Source organism: Pseudophryne corroboree, chromosome 8, assembly GCF_028390025.1.
Source record: "Pseudophryne corroboree isolate aPseCor3 chromosome 8, aPseCor3.hap2, whole genome shotgun sequence".
Classification (NCBI taxonomy): domain Eukaryota; kingdom Metazoa; phylum Chordata; class Amphibia; order Anura; family Myobatrachidae; genus Pseudophryne; species Pseudophryne corroboree.
Genome location: NC_086451.1, coordinates 142,701,917 through 142,729,738, shown reverse-complemented (window position 1 = coordinate 142,729,738; position 27,822 = coordinate 142,701,917). Strand labels below are relative to the sequence as shown.

Sequence of the window (27,822 nt, the reverse complement as noted above, 5' to 3'; positions counted from 1 at the left end):
CCGGGCCTAATGCCTGCCTACCGCGATGCCGAGGTGGCTTGGGCCTAACACCCAAACCACCTAATCAGAATGTTGACCCCCAGCTCCTAACTGGGCCACGGGCCGGGGGGAACCCCGACTGCACGTGGCCTCGGACCCAGAGGGCCCGATTAAATGCACCCACGGGCCGGGAGGGCCCGACTGATTGCCCACAGGCCGGAAGGGAATGACTTTGCCCACAGGCCTAATGCCCGAACACTCGGTGGTCTAGGGAGGAAAGAGGGGAGGGGGTGAGAGTAGCCTCACTGAGGCCTTACCTGATCCGGGAGTCTCCGGCGCCCTATTCTGCCGCTGACCTGTCCTGGCCAGCGGCGCCGCCTCCGCTCCTCCGCGTCCAGCCGCCGCTGGACATCTCCTTTCCTCTGGAGCTCGATGTCTTCTGGCCTCTTCAACGGCCACAGGACCTTCCACCGCGACGTCCTCTTCTTCCTCGCGCCGCCGGGATCTTCGCCGCTCTTCGGCGCGGCCTCCTCTCTGTTCGGCTCCTGCCCGGCGTCTTCCGCACTCTTCTGCGCGCCCGGCCTCTTCGACTCCCGCCCGGCGTCTGACGTCAGGTCTCCTGACGTCAGACACCGGGGGCGGGGCCTGTGACGCGGCGAGTGGCAACTGGCTCGCAGCGCCCGCTTCTGATTGTCCGGCGCCGCGCGAACCGCGATTGGCTCGCGGACGGCGCCGGATTTCAAATCCCGCCGCCGATGTAAGTCCGGTGCAGGGAAAAGTCTAATCCTTGCACCGGACACCCGACGCCGTAACGATGTGCCCTGTAGTACAGGGCACATCTCCACATTTCCCCCCCCCTTTTTCCTTTGTAGTCCCTACAAAGGTCTCCACGACGTCCATCGTCCGCGGGTCAGGGAATTTCGAGGTCCCTCCGGCGAGGTTGTGTTCGAGGGTCCAGCCCGGACAGACCGTGACCCCACATCCTTCCACCTCCAGCTCCGGGTTCCTCTTCTTACCTACTGACCTCCATCGGCAGATCCTCTGGGGGAGTGGCATCTCCTCATGGTCGCTTGACGTTGGCCACCAAGGGGAATCTTCCTCCACGGGGACAACAGTCACCCACTCTTGACCTCCCATATCGTCTCGGACATCGTCCTTGTCTTCAGGATGTGGTACCGACCACCACCCAACAGCAGAATCCTCCTGGGCATCCATTTCCTCCCGGGCAACAGCCACCATCTGTCGCATTTCCTCATGGGGCATCTCCAAAGGTCCTATGTCTTCCTCTGGAACGGGTCCTCCCACGGCATCACGATCCTCTCCCCGTACGTCCGTCCAACTCGGCACTTCCGGCAGGTATTCTTGCTCCAGGACTAGCTCCTCCTCTTCACGGAGGGCAATCAACTGGGAGCACGACTCCACCCGATCCTGCCAGTCCCACTCGTCGGCACTTCCGATACCCGAGCCGTCCTCCATCTGCTCTTGGAGGGATTCATCGGCGGACATCTCACCGTAGTCCGAGTCCTCCTCCACCGATACCTGGACTAGGGTATTATTTTCCTCCTCAGCGTACTTAGTCTCTTCCGCTGGCACCTCTAATTCCTCAGCGTACTTCTCTTCCGCTGGCATCTGTAATTCCTCAGCGTACTTCTTCTCTTCCACTGGCATCTCTACTTCCTCAGCGTACTCCTTTGCTTCCACTGTAATCTCTTGGTACCCAGGACACACCTGTTCCACACGTCATGGTCATGGACAGTTCCAACATGGGGAGATTCCGGACGTCCCCGTCACTGGGTCTTCACGCTTTTCCTCGCAGCGTGGTCTCTTCACCACCCAGTCGTCCACCTCCGCCTTATGTGGGAAAGGATTCTGCCTTACTGGCTGTTGCTTTCTTGGGACAGAGTAGGTCCGCGGCATCTTCCCAGGGGCACTCACTGGCCGCATGTCCTGGTCGCCGACACTTCCAACAAGGGAGGGCCACTACCACCTTCTCCAAGACGGGTTCCTTGGCCACCTCCTTCACTGAGGGATCTTCACCCGTTGGTTCCGGCTCAGAGGAAATGGGCACCTGCGAACTAACTTCAAGCAGGGTCTTCCGTGCCATTTCCCTGGTTTCCTCCTCCCATTTCTGGGCACGACCATCCGCAATCATCCGGTCTTCATTCCACGGACAATCGGGAAGCGCATGTCCCCTCGCCTCGCAGAGCGCACACACGGGCTCTGCAGCCACCCGCTCCCAAAGTTGCTGACGAGACTCCGTCAGCTGCTTCACCGTGGCCTCGTAGTCTGTCCTGTCTTCCGTCCATGGTCATTCCAGGAGCCGATGTCGGGGATCTCCACAGCTTTCACACCAGGAATCAACCTCATCTTGGCTCAACTCTTCATCCCAGGGACAACTGTTATGCTCATGCCCGTAGTTTCCGCAGAGCAAATACCATGACTCTTTCTTCGCTTGGCCCTTCTGACGTCTTTGGTCCGCTTCCTGGACCACCTTCTTTGGGGATGTTTCTCGCCAAGTACATTCATCGGCAAAGTGTCCCGTTTGCCGACATTTCTTGCAGGGCGTCACGGCGGCTTCCTTGCGCCCCTTCTCCCGGCGCTCTTCCTTTCCACGCTGGACCGACTGCTGCACCACCTTCAGGAGGTCTGCCCCAGACACCGTCACCCAGTCGCTCTGATCCGCACACATCCGGGGGTGGGGCTGTTCCGGAGCCGTCCGCAGGGAGGTCTTCTTGGGGACGTTTCACATCGTGTTCGTGGTCCTTGATCCTGCCGACTACGCCAAAATGTTAGAGGGCGGCGGTGCATGTGGTGGTGCCTGCTGCCGTGCAGGTGTAGTTTCGGTACTCACCAGGCACTGCTCTCTCTCACCTTCAGGTACCGGAACCTTCAACGGACCTGGAAATCTTCAGTCGGACCCGGACACGGCGATTCCCTCTCGGAGCTGACCGACGAACGGGCTGAGGAGAAAATAGTCTACCTTAAGGGGGGTATCAACCCTTCTTCCACCGGAAAAGGGGATACCCCAGGGGTGATGGCGACCTTCACCGGTTGGGTGAAAGGTCATCACAGGCATAAAGCCTCAGCCACCCAGAATTCACACATTCGCACTCTCGCGCGTAGTGTGATGAAGGTGTTCTCACGTCCATGAGCAAACCCCTATTCCGGTGCACGGGGACAGACAAACGGACAAACGTACACAGATGCTACTCACCGTCAGTTCTGCACTCCGATCTTCTTCTTCTCTTACAGGTCCCTGTAAGAAGGCAAACAAACAAGCAAACAACCGTGCAGGGCCTAATTCTAACCTAGTGTCACACCCCTATACTAACTACAACGGCAGAGCCCTCAAACTAGTTCTGTGGGTGTGGTGCAACAAAACTATGCACAAATTTTAACACAACATTTGCCCTGCACGGTAACACACATATGCAATCACAATCACAGTGCTAGCTCTTACCATGGTGCTGTCCCTTTTTATCGCCCTGAATCAGAACGCCAGGGAGTGGGCGCTGTACAGCTCACCCACCTCCCGTACTCCTACTTGGGCCTATTGCCCCCTATCCGCACACAGGCAAGAGGCCTGACTTTACCCTTGGGCCTAGCACCCGCCTATCTTGGTGCCCGTTGGGTGACCTGGGCCTAATGCCCAGGGCCACCTTATGGAGTGGGGCTCAGGCTTAACGGCCTGCCTACTCTGCGCACGTTGGTGTGGCCTGGGCCTAGCGCCCAGTACCACCCTTATTCATCTGGGGGCCGCGCCTATTACCTGGGCCGAAAGGCCCACTATACGCCCTCTGGCCTAATGCTCGCCTAAAATGCCAGTTACCATAGCTTGGGCCTAATGCCCAAGCCACTGAGTCAGGGGGTGACTGAAACTCCTATCTGCGCCACAGGCCTAGTGCCTGAACTGTGCCCCCGGGCCTAATGCCCGCCTACCGCGATGCCGAGGTGGCTTGGGCCTAACGCCCAAACCACCTAATCAGAATGTTGACCCCCAGCTCCTAACTGGGCCACGGGCCGGGGGAACCCCGACTGCACGTGGCCTCGGACCCAGAAGGCCCGATTAAATGCACCCACGGGCCGGGAGGGCCCGACTGACTGCCCACGGGCCGAAAGGGCCTGACTTTGCCCACGGGCCTAATGCCCGAACACCCGGTGGTCTAGGGAGGAAATAGGGGAGGGGGTGAGAGTAGCCTCACTGAGGCCTCACCTGATCCGGGAGTCTCCGGCGCCCTCTTCTGCCGCTGACCCGTCCTGGCCAGCGGCGCCGCCTCCGCTCCTCCGCGTCCAGCCGCCGCTGAACATCTCCTTTCCTCTGGAGCTCGACGTCTTTTGGCCTCTTCAACGGCCACAGGACCTTCCACCGCGACGTCCTCCTCTTCCTCGCACCGCCGGGATCTTCGCCGCTCTTCGGCGCGGCCTCCTCTCTGTTCGGCTCCTGCCCGGCGTCTTCTGCGCTCTTCCGCGCGCCCGGCCTCTTCGGCTCCCGCCCGGCGTCTAACGTCAGACGTCTGGGGCGGGGCCTGTGATGCGGCGAGCGCCGATTGGCTCGCCGCGCCCGCTTCTGATTGGCCGGCACCCCGCGAGCCGCGATTGGCTCGCGGACGGCGCCGGATTTCAAATCCCGCCGCCGCTGTAAATCCGGTGCAGGGAAAAGTCTAATCCCTGCATCGGACACCCGCCGCCGTAACGATGTGCCCTGTAGTACAGGGCACATCTCCACAAAGACATGATATACTGATTATATGGATGCCCATATATGCCATCTTGTGACAGTTGAACAAAATTGCAGGCTTGGAAACATGATGTGATGTTATTAAAAAAAATAATATTATAATAAAGGTGTCATCTATAAAGAAAGGAACACTTGTTTTACCGGCCTCTCTGCAGGCTTGCAAAAATATTGGATACTATTTTAAATAAGGCAATTAATGGCAGACATATTATAAGCAGCACTGTAAACCCAGGGTTTCCTTAGTCCTTTAGGAGCAAGGAAATACAGCCAGAGAAAATCCAGAATGCCTCTCTTTGCAGCAACAATTAACCACGATCTCCCCCTCTATTTAGAGGTGGTACATGGTTTACAATTTTGTGCCTCATAAAGAATAGCCCATGGTTACGAAATGCCTCATAGTAACATAGTTGATAAGATTGAAAAAAGTCCATCGAGTTCAACCTGTATTATAATTCTTACACTAATCTGTATGTAACTATAGTAGAAGTATAATGACCAAGATGAAGTTCTGTTTTTACGTGTAAACAACAACTATAATTCATGCTTTTTCTAAAATACTGTTCTTTTAAATTTAATCTTGGATATTTGTGACAGTTAGGAATTTATCTAATCCATTTTTAAACATATTGACTGAGTCCACCATTACTACCTTCTCTGGCAGAGAATTCCAAATCCTTACTGCCCTTACTGTGAAGAACCCTTTCCTTCGTTTGGGTATAACATTTTCTCTCCTCTAACCTCAGATGGTGTCCGCATGCACTGTGTAGAGATTTTTCAATTACCAAATCACCTGATAGATCCTTGTATTGTCCCTTCATATATTTGTAATATTAATGTCCCCTCTTAGCTGCCCCTTTTCGAGTGTAAACATATCTATTAGGTGAATGCAGTCAGAAGATGATCGCTACTGGCCAAAATGTATAGTTATTTTCTGACTGAATTCACAGCCCCATAAACCAAGAAATTAGCCTATCCAACAGCATGTTGTTTGATTGGGTTTCATTTAGATGTACAATAGAGCAGCATAGCATTATGATTATGTGATGAAACGAGATGGACCTGGACTGAGAACCTTTTTAATTCATCACTTGTTTCTCACAGTGTAATGTACTTTTTAATCCTTGGTCCAGTCTAGGTAAATAGACCAATAGACCAGAGCATACTGTAGGTGTATCATGTGTATTGTTATTTCCTGTTATTAGGTATATTTTACCCTTGCTATTACCTACAATCTCGTATGTATTGGAGATATAAAGACCATTGCCCTATTGGGCCACATGTAATGACACCCGAGCAGCCATGCGGGATGCGGGCCAAAGTCGGATGTTTTTTTAAAGAGGCAATTGCTTACAAGGTAAAACCATTCCTTGTAAGTGATTTCCCCTTTAAAAAAGTGTCCGAGTTTGGCCAGTATCCCACACGTCCGCCATACTCGGCCGTCATTACATTTGGCCTATTGTGTGAATGTAGCAGGGCAGTAGAAGCTATAGTGTATATAGTGGAGGGAGAGGCAGGCAGCTGTACTAGCTAAATTACCATTTGTATAACATGCTAGTCCATTGTTTCAGGTGTGATAGGTGTAACTGGTAATGTAATCAGAATAATGCCTGAGTCACTGATAAAATAACTAGTTGGCAGCCCAAGTTATTTGTCAAGATAAACAGGTAATCTTTGAGGTAATTAGGTTAGAATCTTTGAGGTAATTAGGTTAGGTCTCCACAGCACTATACGGGCTGAAATAGCATTTGTATATCCTGAGCAGACTTTTTGGCACCAGAGGGGATCTGTCAGTCAGGTACATAAGGAGAGCAGTTCTCAATGGAGAGCATTCTATTCTGGTGAATCATGTGAACCAGACACCAGCAAGAAACCCTCTGGGTTAGGCATCACTATGCCACCAGAGGAAACCCTACCAGGACAGGGTCAATGTCAGCCAGTACCCCACACTAGGGGGATACAGGACTGTCTAGCTAGGTTCCGGTATGAATGGTCGACCATGTTATGGTCGACAGTCATTAGGTCGACCACTATTGGTCGACATTGACATGGTCGACATGGACACATTGTCAACACATGAAAAATGCTCGACACATAAAAGGTCGACACATGAAAAGGTCGACATGAGTTTTTTAAAACTTTTTTTGGTGTCGTTTTTTGCGTAAAGTGACTGGGAACCCCAATTAGTGCACCGCGTCCCCTCGCATGGCTCGCTTCGCTCGCCATGCTTCGGGCATGGTGCCTTCGCTCCGCTACCGCTTCGCTCGGCACAGATTACCGTTCCAATCGTAGTCCACGTGCATCGTAAAGTATGGAAAAGTTCCCCAAAAGAAAAAAAAGTAAAAAAAAAAATGCATGTCGACCTTTTCATGTGTCGACCTTTCATGTGTCGACCTTGTGTCCATGTCAATGTCGACCAATAGTGGTCGACATAATGACTGTCGACCATAACATGGTCGACCATGTGAACGAATACCGTCTAGCTAACGGTATAGATAAGGATGCAGATTATTGAGATTGATATATTTTGGGGCTGACTGCATAAGGCTCCTGGAGTATACATGCTACCAATTTTATGTACAATGTGATCTTATGGTATTGTGCTGTCATAATAAACACTTTTTCTGGATATAGTCTGACCTGCACGAATTGAATCCCACCAAGGGTACCCACCATCCCAGCTAAGTGTGGTCTCCACCATGCTGGAAAATGCAAACTCATAATAATAGAATATATATATATATATATATATATATATATATACACCAAGAACAGAAGAGGCGGCACTCCCGGCTTCTGGTCAGTGACGTCACCGGAAGTGCTGAAACCACGGGACATGCGCCGGGTGGAGACAGGGAAAATAGAGAACACATACTGGGTCACCATGGAAACACTACACAAACAACTAGTACAAAACGTGATATTGTGCACAGCATCAATAAGATGTGAGGCAACTGTCTCACAATACAAGTGAATAATCAACTGTGTATGGTGACACTTAAGTAACAAATATACATAAAAACTGTTATTAGCTATACTGCAATCAATGGCACAGATCTATACAGCATTGATCCAAACTTAATCTAAATGATCAAAACAGCTGTGGACACAAAATGTCATATAAATAACTCTTAATCTCAATGTCGCCATGCATTACCACAGGGCAAATCCCACAAATAGTACTACTGCAGCAGTGCTAATGGTACCTATTTATACATCCCTATACATCTAGTACAAAAACCCGCTGGGTATATTAAAAAGACTGAACACACTATGCTGCCATGAAAGGATTGTTAAATAATGCTACATATATTCTTCTGCATTTCAAATAAAGCAAGATAGGCTAAGGGATTCATTCAAACCCCTGGGATTAACCTTATCAAGGGTGCAGATCCACCTAGCCTCTAGTTGTAGGAGTTTTATGGAGCGATCACCGCCCCCCCCAGGAATTTAGGAACCTGAGCGATCATTCTGTATCGCAAACAGGCCTGGCGACAGGGGGGGACAAAGGGGATACTTGTATGGAGCCCCGAAGGTCAGAGGGGCCCCGTGGATCAGGGACACAAAAAAGGGGTCCGCAACATCTATTATCTTTTATATTGCTCACCCGCCAACTAACTAAACCAATTAACACGCAGGCTGCTCCAACCCTGGCTCGCCCCCCCCCCCCACCTTATCCTGTCACTTGGTCTGGTCCCTGTTATGACGCTGATGCTGCATTGTATGCCAGCCCCTTCCCGGTCTCCTTCCACCGCCACTGCCGAGCCGAGGAGCAGCAGCTCTGAGGCAGTCCAGCAGGTGTGCCCACAGCCTCCCGAGTGCCTCCAGCATCTGTCACAAGTCTGTGACAGACTTGGTCTTAGGGGTCTTCACAAACAGCAGCAGTAGCCGCCCGCAGTCCCATGGCTGTCACTCCAGAAACACCCTGGCTGTGGTGAGTCCCTCGTGGGTCCTGATACACTCCCCACTGTGACAGTCTGTTATATATATATATATATATATATATATATATATATATATAGTATATATACATATATATAAAATAGACTGTCACAGTGTGTGTATATATATATATATATATATTCATATACTGTATATATATATATATATATATATATATATACTGTATATGTATAATTGTATGTTGAGGGTGGTTGCTAGTCACTAGTACTTGCTGTGAGCGCAGCTCTTATCTCTGTCCTGTGCTGTGCAATGCGCTCCTTGAACTGTCTCTCTGTCTTGCCCACATAGTGTAAACCACATGGGCAAGACAGGAGATAACCAACAAATTTCGAAGTGCATGTCAGGGGGATCTTGATGTTGAATTCCTAAATGTGTGCCCCGTGATCAGGGCACTACACGTCATGCATCCCGTGCATCTATAGCAGCCCCTTTTCTTACTCAGGAAATGTTGCTTGGATGTCCCCATCCCTGTGATATCCATCCTAACTAGAAGGTCCCTAATATTAGGTCCCCGTGTATAACTAGGAAGAATCTGTGTGTTGTGCAACAAGGGTAAATCTGGTTCTGATTTTATAATAGACCAGAGCTGCTTAGCTCTTTTGATAGTCTTCTTACTCTTATTTGAATATCTGGTCACCCACGGAATCCTCTGCTGGGGGGATGAACGTTTGTTCACTTTCTCTTGGATAAGATCATGTTGGCTGAAGGACAATGCTTTTACTTTAGCTTGTAATAATAATGAATTAGGATATCCTCTCTGAAGGGATTTTTGTTTAATCAATTCTAGCTGTACCTCTCTGTCCACAGAATCACTAGTAATACAGTAAACTCTTAAGAATTGAGAAAAAGGTAAACTATCTATGGTGGCATGCGGGTGAAAGCTGTTGTACCTAAGGACAGTATTACGATCTGTCGGTTTAACATATAAACTAGTCTGCACTTTTTTGTTAATTATACTGATACGCACATCCAAAAAATGGATCTTAGTGTAGCTAATAGTAACTGTTAATTTAGCTTGACTACTGGACAGATTATGTTGTACAATGACCTCATTCAATTTAGAAATGTTTCCTGATCGTCGATGTAACGATGATATTTAAACACATATTGTATGATGGCCATGTCTGATAAAAATAAATTATTTTCCACAATGTGCATAAAGGAATTAGCATATGATGGAGCCATGCAACTGCCCATAGCACACCCCACCTGTTGTAGAAAAAACACCCATCATATAGAAAATAGTTATGCTTTAACGTAAATTCCAAAAGGTTAATAAAAAAATGTATATCAGGGCCTGTGTATAATGGATTGTCAACTATAAGCTGGTGAACTGCGGACAACCCTAGATCGTGCGGAATGCAAGTATAGAGGCTAGTTACATCTATACTGGCCAATACCAGATTGTCAGGGATTTGTTCAATTTCACCTAACAATCTCAACAAAGAAGAAGAATCCTTGAGATGTGTAGGAGTATTCTGGATGACTGGTTGCAAAAATGAATCCAAGAATATAGCCACAGGTTCACATAGTGCCTGGCAGAAATGATAGGTCTGCCAGGGGGGGTGCTGCACATCCTTGTGCACCTTGGGGATGGTGCAAAAAATGGACACCACAGTGGTCCTACAACATAAATATGCTTTCTCTGACGTCCTAGTGGATGCTGGGAACTCCGTATGGACCATGGGGAATAGCGGCTCCGCAGGAGACTGGGCACAACTAAAGAAAGCTTTAGGACTACCTGGTGTGCACTGGCTCCTCCCACTATGACCCTCCTCCAGACCTCAGTTAGAATCTTGTGCCCGGCTGAGCTGGATGCACACTAGGGGCTCTCCTGAGCTCCTAGAAAAGAAAGTATATTTTAGTTTTTTTATTTTCAGTGAGATCTGCTGGCAACAGACTCACTGCTACGAGGGACTAAGGGGAGAAGAAGCGAACCTACCTGACTGGAGATAGTTTGGGCTTCTTAGGCTACTGGACACCATTAGCTCCAGAGCGATCGAACACAGGACCCGACCTCGATCGTTCAGTCTCGGAGCCGCGCCGCCGTCCCCCTTACAGAGCCAGAAGCATGAAGATGGTCCTGGAAATCGGCGGCAGAAGACTTCGGTCTTCAACAAGGTAGCGCACAGCACTGCAGCTGTGCGCCATTGCTCCTCATGCACACCTCACACTCCGGTCACTGATGGGTGCAGGGCGCTGGGGGGGGGCGCCCTGAGCAGCAATATGAATACCTTGGCTGGCAAAAAAATCACAATATATAGTCCCAGAGGCTATATATGTGATAAATACCCCTGCCAGAATCCATAAAAAAAGCGGGAGAAAAGTCAGCCGAAAAAGGGGCGGGGCTATCTCCCTCAGCACACTGGCGCCATTTTTTCTTCACAGTGCAGCTGGAAGACAGCTCCCCAGGCTCTCCCCTGTAGTTTTCAGGCTCAAAGGGTTAAAAAGAGAGGGGGGGCACTAAATTTAGGCGCAATATTGTGTATACAAGCAGCTATTGGGGGAAAAATCACTCAGTTATAGTGTTAATCCCTGCATTATATAGCGCTCTGGTGTGTGCTGGCATACTCTCTCTCTGTCTCCCCAAAGGACTTTGTGGGATCCTGTCCTCAGTCAGAGCATTCGCTGTGTGTGTGCGGTGTGTCGGTACGGCTGTGTCGACATGTTTGAGGAGGAAGGTTACGTGGAGGCGGAGCAGATGCCGATAAATGTGATGTCGCCCTCTGTGGGGCTGACACCAGAGTGGATGGATACGTGGAAGGTATTAACCGACAGTGTCAACTCCTTATGTAAAGGGCTGGATGACGTAACAGCTATGGGACAGCCGGCTTCTCAGCCCGCGCCTGCCCAGGCGTCTCAAAGGCCATCAGGGGCTCAAAAACGCCCGCTACCTCAGATGGCAGATACAGATGTCGACACGGAGTCTGATTCCAGTGTCGACGAGGTTGAGACATATACACAATCCACTAGGAACATCCGTTGCACTCGGCAATGAAAAATGTGTTACACATTTCTGACATTAACCCAAGTACCACAAAAAAAAAAAAGGGGTTTTATGTTTGGGGAGAAAAAGCAGCCAGTGTTTTGTTCCCCCATCAGATGAGTGAATGAAGCGTGGGTTCCCCCGATAAGAAACTAATCATTTCTAAAACGTTACTGATGGCGTACCCTTTCCCGCCAGAGGATAGGTCACGTTGGGAGATATCCCCTAGGGTGGATAAGGCGCTCACACGTTTGTCAAAAAAGGTGGCACTGCCGTCTTAGGATACGGCCACTTTGAAGAAACCTGCAGATAAAAAGCAGGAGGCTATCCTGAAGTCTGTATATACACACTCAGGTACTATACTGAGACCTGCAATTGCCTCAGCATGGATAGTGCGGCTGCAGCGTGGTCTGATACCCTGTCAGATAATATTGATACCCTAGATAGGGATACTATTTTTCTAACTATAGAGCATATTAAAGACGTCGTCTTATATATGAGGGATGCACAGAGGGATATTTGACGGCTGGCATTCAAAGTTAATGCAATGTCCATTCTGCCAGGAGGGTATTAGGGACCCGGCAGTGGACAGGTGATGCTGACTTTAAAAGGCACATGGAGATTCTGCCTTATGGGGGTGAGGAATTGTTTGGGGATGGTCTCTGGGACCTCGTATCCACAGCAACAGCTGGGAAGAATTTTTTTTACCTCAGGTTCCTCACAGCCTAAGAAAGCACCGTATTATCAGGTACAGTCCTTTCGGCTTCAGAAAAGCGAGCGGGTCAAAGGCGCTTCCTTTCTGCACAGAGACAAGGGAAGAGGGAAAAAGCTGCACCAGACAGCCAGTTCCCAGGATCAAAAATCTTCCCCCGCTTCCTCTGAGTCCACCGCATGACGCTGGGGCTCCACAGGTGGAGCCAGGTGCGGTGGGGGGCGCGTCTCGGGTACTTCAGCGACCAGTGGGCTCGCTCACAGGTGGTTCCCTGGGTTCTGCAAGTAGTATCACAGGGATACAAGCTGGAGTTTCGGGGCGACTCCCCCTCACCGTTACCTCAAATCAGTCTTACCTACTGCCCTCGAGGAGAGGTAGTACTGGCGGCAATTCACAAGCTGTACTTCCAGCAGGTGATAATCACGGTACCCCTCCTTCAACAAGGCCGGGGTTACTATTCCACAATGTTTGTGGTACCGAAACCAGACGGTTCGGTGAGACCCATTCTAAAATTGAGATCCTTGAACACTTATATACGAAGGTTCAAGTTCACAATGGAATCGCTCAGGGCGGTTATTGCAAGCCTGGACGAAGGGGATTACATGGTATCACTGGACATCAAGGATGCTTACCTGCATGTCCCCATTTACACTCCTCACCAGGAGTACCTCAAAATTGTGGTACAGGACTGTCATTACCAATTCCAGACGTAGCCGTTGGTCTGTCCCCGGCACCGAGGGTATTTACCAAGGTAATGGCCGAAATGATGATACTCCTTCGAAAAAAAAGGGAGTTATAATTATCCCGTACTTGGACGATCTCCTTATAAAGGCGAGGTCCAGGGAGCAGTTGTTCGTCGGAGTAGCACTATCTCGGGAAGTGCTACAACAGCACGGCTGGATTCTGAATAGTCCAAAGTCGCAGCTGGTTCCTACGACGCGTCTACTGTTCCTGGGTATGGTTCTGGACACAGAACAGGAAAAAGGGTTTCTCCCGGTGGAGAAGGCCAAGGAGTTGTCATCTCTGGTCAGAGACCTCCTAATACAAATACAGGGTCGGTGCATCAATGCACGCGAGTCCTGGGAAAGATGGTAGCTTCTTACGAAGATATTCCATTCGGTAGGTTCCATGCAATGGGATCTGTTGGACAAGAGGTCCGGGTCGCATCTTCAGATGCATCGGCTGATAACCCTGTCTCCAAGGGCCAGGGTGTCGCTGTTGTGGTGGCTGCAGAGTGCTCATCTTCTAGAGGGCCGCAGATTCGGCATACAGGACTGGGTCCTGGTGACCACAGATGCCAGCCTTTGAGGCTGGGGGGCAGTCACACAGGGAAGAAACTTCCAAGGACTATGGTCAAGTCAGGAGACTTCCCGACACATAAATATTCTGGGACTAAGGGCCATTCACAATGCCCTAAGTCAGGCTAGACCCCTGCTTCAACACCAGCCGGTGCTGATCCAGTCAGACAACATCACGGCGGTCGCCCATGTAAACCAGCAGGGCGGCACAAGAAGCAGGATGGTGATGGCAGAAGCCACAAGGATTTTCCGATGGGTGGAAAATCATGTGTTAGCACTGTAAGCAGTGTTCATCCCCGGAGTGGACAACTGGGAAGCAGACTTTCTCAGCAGGCACGACCTCCACCCGGGAGAGTGGGGACTTCATCCAGAAGTCTTCAAAATGATTGTACACCATTGGGAAAGGCCACAGGTGGACATGATGGCGTCCCGCCTCAATATAAAGCTAAAAAGATATTGCGCCAGGTCAAGGGACCCTCAGGCGATAGCTGTGGACGCTCTAGTAACACTGTGGGTGTACCAGTCGGTGTATGTGTTCCTTCCTTTGCCTCTCATACCCAAGGTATGGAGAATACTAAGAAGGAGAGGAGTAAGAACTATACTCGTGGTTCCGGATTGGCCAATAAGAGCTTGGTACCCAGAACTTCAAGAAATGATCTCAGAGGACCCATGGCCTCTGCCGCTCAGACAGGACCTGCTGCAGCAGGGGCCCTGCCTGTTCCAAGACTTACCACGGCTGTGTTTGACGGCATGGCGGTTGAACACCGGATCCTAAAGGAAAAAGGCATTCCGGAGGAAGTCATTTCTATGCTGATTAAGGCTAGGAAAGATGTGATCGCAAAATATTATCACCGCCTATGGCAAAAATATGTTGCTTGGTGTGAGGCCAGGAAGGCCCCAACGGAGGAATTTCAACTGGGTCGATTTCTGCACTTCCTACAGTCAGGAGTGACTACGGGCCTAAAATTGGGTTACGTTAAGGTCCAGATTTCGGCTCTGTACATTTTCTTCCAAAAAGAACTGGCTTCACTGCCTGAAGTTCAGACTTTTGTTAAGGGAGTGCTGCATATTCAGCCCCCGTTTGTGCCTCTAGTGGCACCGTGGGATCTCAACGTGGTGTTGGATTTCCTGAAGTCGCATTGGGTTGAGCCACTTAAATCCGTAGAGCTAAAATACCTCACGTGGAAAGTGGTCATGCTGTTTGCCTTGGCGTCGGCCAGGCGTGTATCAGAATTGGCGGTTTTGTCATGCAAAAGCCCTTATCTGATTTTCATATGGATAGGGCGGAATTGAGGACTAGTTCCCAATTCCTTCCTAAGATGGTATCAGCTTTTCATGTGAACCAACCTATTGTGGTGCCTGCGGCTACATGGGACTTGGAGGACTCCAAGTTACTGGACGTAGTCAGGGCCCGGAAAATATGTTTCCAGGATGGCTGGAGTCAGGAAAACTGACTCGCTATTTATCCTGTATGCACCCAACAAGCTGGGTGCTCCTGCTTCTAAGCAGACTATTGCTCGCTGGATCTGTAGCACGATTCAACTTGCACATTCTGCGGCTGGACTGCCGCACCCTAAATCTGTAAAAGCCCATTCCACGAGGAAAGTGGGCTCTTCTTGGGCGGCTGCCCGAGGGGTCTCGGCTTTACAACTTTGCCGAGCTGTTACTTGGTCGGGTTCAAACATTTTTGCAAAAGTATGCAAGTTTGATACCCTGGCTGAGGAGGACCTTGAGTTTGCTCATTCGATGCTGCAGAGTCATCCACACTCTCCCGCCCGTTTGGGAGCTTTGGTATAATCCCCATGGTCCTTACGGAGTTCCCAGCATCCACTAGGACGTCTGAGAAAATAAGATTTTACTCACCGGTAAATCTATTTCTCATAGTCCGTAGTGGATGCTGGGCGCCCATCCCAAGTGTGAATTGTCTGCAATACTTGTATATAGTTATTGCCTAACTAAAGGGTTATTGTTGTTATGAGCCATCTGTTAGTGAGGTTCAGTTATATTTCATACTGTTAACTGGGTATAATATCACGAGTTATACGGTGTGATTGGTGTGGCTGGTATGAGTCTTACCCGGGATTCAAAATCCTTCCTTATTGTGTCAGCTCTTCCGGGCACAGTATCCTAACTGAGGTCTGGAGGAGGGTCATAGTGGGAGGAGCCAGTGCACACCAGGTAGTCCTAAAGCTTTCTTTAGTTGTGCCCAGTCTCCTGCGGAGCCGCTATTCCCCATGGTCCTTACGGAGTTCCCAGCATCCACTACTGACTACGAGAAATAGATTTACCGGTGAGTAAAATCTTATTTTAGTCTCCGTGTCAATATAGCCCTTATTAACTCCTTCCTGTACTAATACCTTAAGGTCACTTTTAAATCTCTCAGTGGGATCACAAGTGAGTTTGATGTAAGTATTCGCATCATCCAGCAGGTTTGAACACTCCAATTTATACATGGCAAGATCCATCACAACGATTCACCCACCTTTGTCGGCACCCCTGACTATAATATCCTGGTGTTTACTAAAATTTTTGAGAGCTAGCTGCTCTTCCTTGGTTAGATTATGGTGCACAAAGGTGAAAGAACCCGATGAATCTCTGCTACTAAAATCAAGTAATCTGGAGAATGTGCGAACTGAAGGATTAAATGACAGAGGGTCAAAATCGAAGCCGGTTTAAATTTCTTTGAAGCAGTCTCTATCGACTGTTCTCCTGTCGACACTGAACAACTGTGCACTCGATTTCTGTTTCTGTTCGTTTTTATCAAAAAAATTATTTTAATTTCAGTTTCCTATGGCATCTGAAATTATCATCTTTCCATTGAAACTCATCATGGAACTGCATAGGCACACAACTAAGTCCTTTGCCTAGAACTTGTTTTCAATGTCAGTCAGTGGAATACTGGAAAGATTGAAGATCAGGTCCTCTGACCCTTTGGCTGCCTGTTTGCGCCTCTGCCTCTGCCTGCCCCTTCTCGGGGATTATTCTTGACCTGGCCTTTTAGGCTCGGGTGTCTACGCCTAAAGGGACATTTGCTGGTGCTTGAGCTTGATCACTATCGCTTGCCGAAGTGCTGGTATAGGTTACTGGTCTTTTTGGCTGTCTCCTAAGCTTAGCAAAATGAGTAGTTTCCTTGGGGGCCTGTTGGTGGTGTGCAGCCAATTGTAAACTCTATGTTCAGCATAATCCTGATGAACTTTGACTAGCTTCTCTTTTTTAAATTTAATAAGATCTTTCTTATATGCCTCCAATTGATTTTGTAGCTGATTGAGCCAGTTGGTATCTTTATCCTGGCGAAATGTGGACAGATGTTCTTGTTCAAAGGTAGTAAATTTCTCTTTAACACAATTCAGTTCTTTAGTGGATTCCTCAATTACTAAAAGAATGAAATCCATAGAACATTTGTTCAGGAAGGTGAACCACTTAGAACAAAAAGGAACAATGTAACGTCCTATAGTGGGGATGATATGCATCCTGAAACCTCTGGGGATTTGCTTATTTCTATAGTAATCAGAGAGTGTTAGTCCGGGATACAAGTAATCCATTTCCCGTTTTTTTAATTTAAACCACTCTCTGAATAAATCCTCATTCGAACCACTGGAACTCAGTTCAAATGTAGGTTCAGTCAGCAGGATATCGTTTGGTTCGACGTCTGAGAAGCTGAATGTATCTGTGGTATCGCACAGCAACATTTGATTAACCAATTCAGATGCTGTAATATCTGTAACTGCCATGATACTTAAAACACGAAAGTGCTTAGTTGTGCAGTGCAAAATTAGCAACAAAGAGACCTGTGCAGGTAAAGTGCTAAGTGTCCAAAAAAGTCCTTAAATCTGGAGTCCTGAGAACTATAAATAACGCTGTACGGTGGTGCCTTGGTAGCTTCAACAGGTTCCTTGGCACGGGCTAACTGTAGCAACATACATATATACTAACCCGGCACTCACTCAGGGCAGTGTGAGCCCTAATCAGACAGTTTACTGGTGTGCCTTCCTATGGATTGAGTAAATCCTACGTATGCACCAAGAACAGAAGAGGCGGCACTCCCAGCTTAATAACAATGAATAACCTTTAGTGGTAAATCGACGTTTCGGGGAGTCTCACCCCATCATCAGGATAATAAGTGAACGGTGTTAGAACAAACATTTATACTTACAGATACCTCCTTTCCCGCTCGCTGCCGGCCGCAGTCCCGGGACTCTGCTGAACACTTCCGGCTTCCGGTCAGTAACGTCACCGGAAGTGACGAAACCATGGAACCTGCGCCGGGGGGAGAGACAGGGAAAATAGAGCACACATACTGGGTCACCATGGAAACAGTACACAAACAACTAGTACAAAACGTGATATTGTGCAAAGCATCAATAATATGTGAGGCAACTGTCTCACAATACAAGTGAACAATCAACTGTGTATGGTGACACTTAAGTAACAAATATACATAAAAACTATATGTATTATATATATAATCTCCTTATAGATCCAGCACTCTCCAGTAAACATGGGTAAATATATATACTGACCCCGGTTGCCTGCTCCAATGTGATACCAAATGGCGCCACTTACAGTATGTGCACTGCAGACCAAATAAGAGCGGCACACAGGGGATGAATTAAGTCACACAAATGTGGTAATAGCCTCAGTCAACGTTTCAATGATTATCTAATTTTCATCATTCACCTAATTCATTAATAAATATCTGATACAATATATATATATATATATATATATATATATATATATATATATATATATATATATATATAATCATTTATATTTTATATATTTTTTCATTTTAGTCTCCTAAATCTGCTTTCATCAGTGCAGCAAAGAAGGAGAAACTTCGGTCCAATCCAGGGAGAGTAAGATTTTCTGAGCAAGTGACTGTAGGGATTACAGAAGCAGTAAGTAATGAGAACCACATGTGTGTTTTATGTACTTTGACTTTCATCATTAAACAATCAACATGCCAACATAAAGTTGAAGGCAAATAATACTGTAGCTAAAATACTAAACATCACGTTTAGAGTTAGTGGAAAATATATATATCTTGGCAAAACTATGTTGCACTGAAGGGGTGGGCATACAGTTTTATAGTTTTTAAGGTTGCAAAATCATAGCTAAACTCTAAATTGCAGTGTAATGTGCTAAAACAGGAAGTACAGTATTTTACCTGCACGCAAAAAACAAACAAAAATTGTGATTGAACTTTTTGCACTGCAATGCGGTTTGTCAAAGTGCAACTTTGCACCCATTGGCCAGATTTGCTCATAATTCTAAATTAAACGATAGATGATCATACGCAAATGTATATTTTCAAATTTTTATCACCAATAAGAGATCCCATACAGTTGTTTGCTTTTTATCTGTGGCTCAAGTCGCTCCAAATAGCTAATCTTGGTGTGCTAGGTCTTGTGTGACTCTGCCGCACCAAGGTGTATATTTAGTGTGGGTTTAAAGAAGTGGAGATGTTAATCATAGCAACCAATCAGATTCTACTTTTTATTTATCTAGCACCTTCTAGAAAATAATAGAAAAAATTTGAATGGTTGCTATGGGCAACACCTACACTTCTATAAACTCGCACTTTAGTAAATATACCCATAATTGTCTTTTTTACGTAAATGTGTGTCTTGTGTATAAATACAATTAGAAGGGACAAAACTGCTTTACTAGTGTACAATGACCACGTCTGTGTACAAAGGGCTCAGATGAGAGCATCTCCATATTTTCCTTGCACCAAATTCCCTTGTGCTTCATCTGCAAATTTTTATCATTCACAGCCTAGTGTCTCCTGTGTGTCCTACGCCTGCGTTGGCCGGACCGAGCCCCCTAAATGGTAGCTTAACGCCGCCGTCCAGCCCCCTCCCGCCCAGCGGCTGCCTCTGCCTGATTGACAGGCAACAACGGCCTTCGGCTGTCTGGCATGGGCCAGCGCACTGCGGCACCGGCACATGCACTGTACTGACCCGATCGCACCGCTGCGATAAACTGCAGCGTGCGATCGGGTCAGAATGACCCCCAATGTGCACTGCAGAGGGGGCAGATATAACATCAAACTAACTTAATAAGCTTCTACGAGAAAGTGAGCGATAATATTGATCAGGGTCAGGCATTGGATGTGATCTTTTAAGACTTCACTAAGGCTTTTGACAAAGTTCCACACAGGAGACTAATTCTCAAACTAAGAGAGCTTGGGGTGGGAACCACTATCTCTACTTGGGTGAGTAATTGGCTGTTTAATAGGGAACAGCGAGTGGGGGGTTAATGGGATGTACTCTGAATGGGCTTCAGTACTCAGTGGAATACCGCAGGACCCAGTACTCGGGCCATTGCTGTTTAATATATTCATTAATGACCTAGGAGAGGGACTGGAAAGCACAGTGTCAACTTTCGCAGATGATACTAAACTATGTAGAATAATTAATTTAGACAAGGATGTTGAGTCTCTACAGAATGACTTATCTAGACTGGAGGCCTGGGCAGACAAATGGAAAATGAGTTTCAATATAGACAAATGTAAAGTTATGCACTTTGGGACTAAAAACAATCAGGCAGCCTATAAACGAAATGGGGAAAATGTAGGAATAATGGTAGTTGAAAATGATTTGGGTGTGCTCATCGATAATAAACTTGGTAGCAGTACACAATGTCAAAATACAGCAGCAAAGGCTAATAAGGTGTTATCATGTATAAAATGGGGTATGGAGACAAGGGATGAGAGTGTAATCCTGCCTCTGTATACATCATTGGTGCGACCACACCTGGAATATTGTGTGCAGTTTTGGCTACCATATTATAAAAAAGATATCTTGGAACTCGAAAGGATTCAGAGGCGAGCCACTAAACTGGTTAAGGGGTTAGAGGCACTGGACTATGAGGAAAGACTTAAAAGGCTTGATATGTTCACACTGGAATAGAGGCGACTGAGAGGGGACTGTCACGATCCGGGTAACTGGATGCCATTTCCTGCCTGTTAGGTGTCTCCTGAGGTTGGCTCAGCGAGCCAAGGCCGGGCTATAGCTATGTTTTGGCTTACATCTCTTGCTTATGGCCTGCAGCACTGGCTCAGCGGCCTCCTCAGTGTACTCACTTGCGGTGGTGTGGCGCTCCCAGCCTGGAGGGGTTTCTTAAACCAGTGCGAGATCCACCTTGAGTTGCAACCTGGCAGTTTTCCTACAGACCACACCAAAGTTGCGTACATCATCTCCCTACTCAGTGGTGCCGCCCTCGACTGGGCATCACCCTTATGGGAAAGATCTGATACCCTGCTGTCGTCCTACTCTGAGTTCGTGGCAACATTCAGACGTATCTTTGATGAGCCAGGTCGAGTGTCATCAGCTTCCTCTGAGATTCTTCGGCTGCGTCAGGGGACACAAACTGTCGGGCAGTATTTAGGACAATTCCAGACGTTGGTATCTGAGGTTACCTGGAATGAGGATGCCCTCTATGCAGCCTTTTGGCAAGGCCTCTCAGAACGTATCAAAGATGAGCTCACCACCAGAGACTTGCCCTCAAAATTAAATGAGCTCATATCGCTCTGCACAAAAGTTGACCTACGGTTTCGTGAAAGGGCTATGCAGCGAGGCAGGTCAACAGTGCATAAGACCCCTTCTGCTCCTCGACAGCTGTCTCCATCTAAAGACGTACCTATGCAGATAGGTCATTCACGATTGTCTCCAGCAGAGCGCAGAAGACGTTTATCCAATCGCCTTTGCCTATACTGTGCTGCACCTTCCCACCTCATTAACGCCTGTCCCGAGCATCCGGGAAACTCCAAATCCTAGCCCGCCAAGGAGAGGGCCGGCTAGGAGTAATGAATTCCTCTCCGTCTTCAAGTGACTGCAATCTCTCAGTTTCTCTTCAGTTGGCTCAGCGTACCAAGAATCTTATTGCTTTGCTGGATTCTGGAGCAGCCGGGAACTTTATAACTGAGAAGTTTGTTAAGCAGTGGTCCCTGCTGTTATCTTCTATATCTTTAACTGCCGTGGACGGCAGTCGGATTCCTGATGCAGTGATTACCTCCAATACCCTACCTATCCGTCTGAAGGTAGGGGTTCTACATACAGAGCTAATTTCCTTCCTGGTTATCCCAAGGGCCACTCATCCTCTGGTTCTAGGCCTCCCATGGCTTTGTTTGCATAATCCTCAAGTTGATTGGAAGACGACCCATATCCTGGCAAGGGGTCCTTTCTGTTCTAAGACATGTCTACATAAAGTGCTTCCAGTTTGCAACTCCTCCTCCAAGTCTCCTGATGTTCCACCTTCTCCATATCAGGATTTTACTGATGTATTCAGCAAGTCTTCAGCCGATGTTCTTCTTCACCATAGAGAATGGGATTGCCCTATCGATCTCATTCCAGGGAAAACTCCTCCTCTTGGACGCACGTATCCATTGTCGTTGCCCGAGACCCACTCCATGGAGGAGTATATCAAGGAAAATCTGGCTAAAGGGTTTATCCGGCCTTGCCCTCTGCAAGTGCTGGAAGGAGCACCCAAAGTCCAGTTTCTGATATTCAAATTGAAGATGTCACTGTTGAAGTACACCAGGATGAGGATATGGGTGTTGCTGGCACTGAGGAGGAAGTTGACGAGGAAGATTCTGATGGTGATGTGGTTTGTTTAAATCAGGCACCGGGGGAGACACCTGTTGTCCGTGGGATGAATAAGCCCATTGTGATGCCTGGGCAAAATACCAAGAAAAGCCACCTCTTCGAAGTGGAATTATTTCTCCACAAATCTGGACAACAGATGTCAAGCCATGTGTTGCCTCTGTGAATCTGTAATAAGTAGGGTTAAGGATGTTAACCACCTAGAAACATCCTCCCTTATACGTCACCTGCTGTGCATTCATCAGAAGTCAGTGTCAAGTTGTGAAACCTTGGGTAAGAGCATAAGCAGTCCACTGACACCTAAGTCCCTTCTTCCTCTTGTACCCAAGCTCCTCCAAGCCACACCACCAACTCCCTCAACGTCAACTTCCTCCTCTGTCAGGAACGTCAGTAGTCCTGCAGGCCATGTCACTGGCAAGACTGAGGAGTCCTCTCCTAACCGGGATTCCTCCGATGGATCCTTGAGTGGTACGCCTACTGCTGCTGTTGTTGCTGCTGGGAGTCGATCGTCATCCCAGAGGGAAAGTCGGAAGACTTCTCGTACTACTTTAACTAAGCAATTGACTGTCCAACAATCCTTTGTGAGGAAGATGAAATATGACAGCAGTCATCCTATTGCAAAGCGGATAACTGAGGCCTTGACAGCAATGTTGGTGTTAGACGTGCATCCGGTATCCGCCATTAGTTCAGTGGGACTTAGAGAATTGTTTAAGGTAGTGTGTCCCTGGTACCAAATCCCATCTAGGTTCCACTTCACTAGGCAGGCGATACCGAGAATGTACAGAGACGTCAGAAAAAGTGTCATTAGTGACCTAAAAAATGCAGTTGTACCCACTGTCCACTTAACCACGGATCATGTGCACAAGTGGAACAGGGCAGACTAAGGACTATATGACTGTGACAGCCCACTGGGTAGATGTATTGCCTCCCACAGCAATAACAGCAGCAGCACCACTAGCAGCATCTTGCAAATGCCAACTCGTTCCTAGGCAGGCTACGCTATGTATCACCACTTTCCGGAAGAGGCAAAACACTGACTATCACTTACAGAAACTGAGGGACATCATCACACAATTGCTTACCCCAATTAGACTCTCCTGGGGATTTGTGATATGAGACAACACCACCAATATTGTGCGTGCATTACATCTGGGCAAATTCCAGCATGTCCTATGTTTTGCACATACAATTAATTTGGTGGTGCAGAATTTTTTTTAAATATCACAGAGGCATGCAGGAGATGCTGTCAGTGGCCCTAAAAACTGCGGGCCACTTTTGACATTCAGCCACCACGTGCCGAAGACTGGATTGTCAGCAAACACTCCTGAACCTGCCCTGCCATCACCTGATGCAAGAGGTGGTAAAGAGGTAGAATTCAACACTCTGTATGCTTCAGAGGATGGAGGAGCAGCAAAAGGCCATTCAAGCCTATACATCCACTTACGAAATAGGCAAAGGAGGGGGAATGCACCTGACTCAAGCGCAGTGGAGAATTATTTCTGTCTTGTGCAAGGTTCTCCAACCCTTCGAACTTGCCACACGTGAAGTCAGTTCAGACACAGCCTAAGTCAGGTCATTCCCCTCATCAGGCTTTTGCAGAAGCAGCTGAAGAAATTGAAGGAAGAGCTAAGACGGAGTGATTCTGCAAAGTATATGGGACTTGTGGATGGAGCCCTTCATTCGCTTTGCCAGGATTCAAGGGTGGTCAATCTGTTGAAATCAGAGCACTATATTTTGGCCACCGTGCTCGATCCTAGGTTTAAAGCCTACATTGTATCTCTCTTTCTGGCAGACACAAGTTTGCAGAGGTTCAAAGACCTGCTGGTGAGAAAATTGTAAAGTCAAGCGGAACATGACCCGTCAACAGCTCCTCCTTCATTTTCTCCTGCAACTGGGGCTGCGAGGAAAAGGATAAGATTTCCTAGCCCACTCACTGGCGGTAATGGAAGGCAGTTAAGAGCGAGTGCTGACATCTGGTCCGGACTGAAGGACCTACCAATGATTACTGACATGTCTACTGTCACTGCATATGATTCTGTCACCATTGAAAGAATGGTGGAGGATTATATGCATGACAACATCCAAGTAGGCATGTCAGACAGTCCGTATGTATACTGGCAGGAAAAAGAGGCAATTTGGAGGCCCTTGCACAAACTGGCTTTATTTTACCTAAGTTGCCCCCCCCCCCTCCAGTGTGTACTCCGAAAGAGTGTTTAGTGCAGCCGTTAACCTTGTCAGCGATCGGCGTAGAAGGTTACTTCTACAAAATGTGGAGAAGTTGATGTTCATCAAAATGAATTATAAATTCTTCCTGGAAGACATTTACCAACAATTGCCTCCAGAAAGTACACAGGGACCTGTGATGGTGGATTCCAGTGGGGACGAATTAATACTCTGTGAGGAGGAGGATCTACACACTGAAAGGGGTGAGGAATCGGAGGATGAGGATGAGGTCGACATCTTGCCTCTGTGCAAGGAGGGATTGATTGCTTCTTTTTTGGTGGGGGTCCAAACAAACTAGTCATTTCAGCCACAGTCGTGTGGCAGACCCTGTCGCTGAAATTATTGGTTTGTTAAAGGTTGCATGTCCAGTTTATACAACATAAGGGTGGGTGTGAGGGCCCAAGGACAATTCCATCTTGCACCTCTTTTTCTTTTTTGCATCATGTGCTGTTTTGGGACTAGTTTGTTAAAGTGCCATCCTGTCTGACACTGCCGTACAACTCCAGGGGTACTGCCGTATAAGTCCAGTCCAGTGGTGCTGTCTTGTGCTGCTGTTACGCACACCAGTGCTAACAGGAGTATACCGGTGTATGAACAGAGAGGGATGCGAGGCAAAACGAACTCACAGACAGTATAACACAACATACACAGGAGGTGATGGAATAACTAATAAACACAAAATGAACGGGGAAGCCCAAAGGCTCAGGAATTGGGTGTCTCCCTAGTGTCAGGAATGCTCAGATGGAATAGAGCGGACAATGAAGCGAGATGTAGTGATTTAACATGTGGAGCACCCAAAATGATGTTGCTAAGAGCAACAGGAAAAACCCCAAAGGGTTACCAACGGGTGTGGGAATAAACTCCTTGGTCAGAGATAGAAATATAGACACAAGGAGAGTATCCACAATCCTAACCCCCACTTGCAGGGCACAGGTTCAGCTTACTGCCACTAAACTGACACCTGGATGCCCTGCACAGTGAGGGAGGATAAAGCAAGCAGGTCTGAGAGTACAGCCGCAAACCTGCTGGGTTCACAGAATAGCAAAAGAACCCCAGCAGGTTAAACAACTGACTCCAGTCTTACTGCTAGGTCCGGATTGGCAGAATGAAGTACCGAATCCCAAGGCCTATTCGCAGTAAGCAACAAGTAAATACAAAGTCACACAGTACTAGCTAACTCTCTGGAACTGACTAACAAACAAAGATTCAGCAGCATTTGCCTAGCCTGAGAGGATGGTTTATATAGCAGGTGCTGTCCACGCCCCACTCAGACCTCACAGACTGTGAGCACAAAACCAGCGCCGGATTCCCTGCCGTGCACAGAGCCTGTAACCACTACACAGTAAAAACCCGGACCGGAGTATCAGCTGCGCTCAGGTTACTTCGCTAACACTTGCCTCCCGGTTGCCATGGCGACGTGGCAGTACAGAACAGGAGATCCTAACAGTACCCCCCCTCTGACGAGGGGTCAAAGAACCCCTACCACCGGGTTTATCGGGGAACTGCGAGAAGAAAGAGTGTATAAGTCTGGGGGCATGAAGATCACAACTGCGCACCCACGACCGCTCCTCCGGGCCATACCCCTTCCAGTGCACCAAAAATGACAGCCGACCCCGAACCATCTTGGAGTCAAGAACCCTTTCAACCACAAACTCCCTCTGACCCCGTATCAGAAGAGGAGAAGGTCTTCCACTGGAAGAAGGATTACTAACCGCCAGTTTTAAAAGGGAACAATGAAATGTTTTATTGATACCCAATGAACGGGGCAAATCTAACTGAAATGCCACCGGATTGATAACCCTGGTGATCTTATAAGGGCCGATGAACCGGGGGCCTAACTTATGAGATGGTTGTCTCAACTTCAAATTCTTGGTAGACAACCAGACGAAGTCTCCTAATTTAAAGCTGCAGGGTCTTCTCCGCTTATCAAAAACCCTTTTGGTCACTAATGACACAGACACAAGGGCTTTCTTAACTTTCCTCCAAATACCCCTAAGGGCCGAAACCACAGAGGAACCACCAGGCGTGGAATCCAGGGGGTCAAAAGAATTGGCCTTAGGATGATGCCCATACACACAAAGGAAGGGAGAGATCCCTGTAGCAGAGTGAGCCGCGTTGTTATAGGCAAACTCCGCCATGGACAGATGAGCAACCCAGTCAGTATGACACTTGGAGACATAACACCTGAGGAACTGCTCCAAGGACTGGTTCACCCTCTCAGTCTGCCCATTAGACTGTGGATGGTAGCCTGACGACAAGCTCACAGAAATCTGGAGATCAGAACAAAATGCCCTCCAGAATTTGGCCACAAACTGGGATCCACGGTCAGAGACCACATCAAGTGGCAACCCGTGGAGGCGTACAACATGCTGCATAAATAATTTAGACAGGCGTCTGGCCGATGGCAACCCAACCAGTGGAACGAAATGCGCCATCTTCGAAAACCTGTCAATGACAACCCAAATGGCTGTCATCCCCGAGGATTTGGGCAAGTCCACCACAAAATCCATGGAAATGTGGGTCCATGGCTTAGATGGAATAAAGAGTGGATGTAATGGGCCGACAGGAACCCCTCTAGGAGTTTTATTTCGGGCACAAACGTCACATGCCCGAACCCACTGATCCACATCCTTAGCCACCGAGGGCCACCACACCGCCCTAGACAGCAACTCCCGAGTTCTGGCAATACCCGGATGCCCTGCCGACCTCTTGGCATGGAATTCCAGGAACACTCGCTGTCTTAACCTAGGAGGCACAAACAAGAGACCTACCGGAAGGTCTGGAGGAGCCTGCTCCTGTGCTCTAAGGACTAATGACAAGAGGTCCTGGGTAATGCCCACTTTAATACATGATGGGGACACAATGGGCAATGGCTCCTCGGTGGTCTCTTGGACTGGAGCAAAACTCCGCGAGAGCGCATCAGCCTTGATGTTTTTTGACCCAGGGCGATATGTTATCAAAAAATTAAAGCGAGCAAAAAACAAAGCCCATCGTGCTTGCCTGGCATTGAGCCGCTTCGCTGACTCTAAATATGCCAGATTCTTATGGTCTGTGAGAATTGAAACCACAAACTTAGCCCCCTCAAGCCAGTGTCTCCACTCCCCGAGTGCATCCTTTATAGCCAACAATTCCCGGTTACCTACATCATAATTCATCTCGGCAGACAAAAATTTACGGGAAAAGTAAGCACAGGGATGAAGGCGATTATCAGACACCCCCATCTGAGAGAGCACTGCCCCAATACCTATCTCAGAGGCATCCACTTCTACCACAAAAGGACGCTCTGGATCTGGGTGTCGCAGCACCTTGGCCGAGAC

At 48.1% G+C, this 27,822-nt stretch overlaps 1 protein-coding gene across 5 annotated transcripts in view; it reads left to right on the top strand.

Annotated features, from left to right (window-relative positions):
• Positions 1 to 27,822, top strand: part of FRMPD3 (FERM and PDZ domain containing 3) — a 1,010,703-nt gene that overhangs the window by 503,417 nt on the left and 479,464 nt on the right. For 2 of the 5 annotated variants that reach the window (XM_063936981.1, XM_063936979.1), the window contains exon 6: positions 18,470 to 18,574. The exons of 1 other annotated variant lie outside the window; for it this stretch is intronic. In XM_063936981.1, coding sequence (XP_063793051.1) covers positions 18,470 to 18,574 — 105 coding nt within the window. Of the gene's footprint in view, positions 1 to 8,435; positions 8,649 to 18,469; positions 18,575 to 27,822 lie in introns of those variants that run through there. 2 more of the 5 variants (XM_063936982.1, XM_063936983.1) reach the window with 2 other exon arrangements.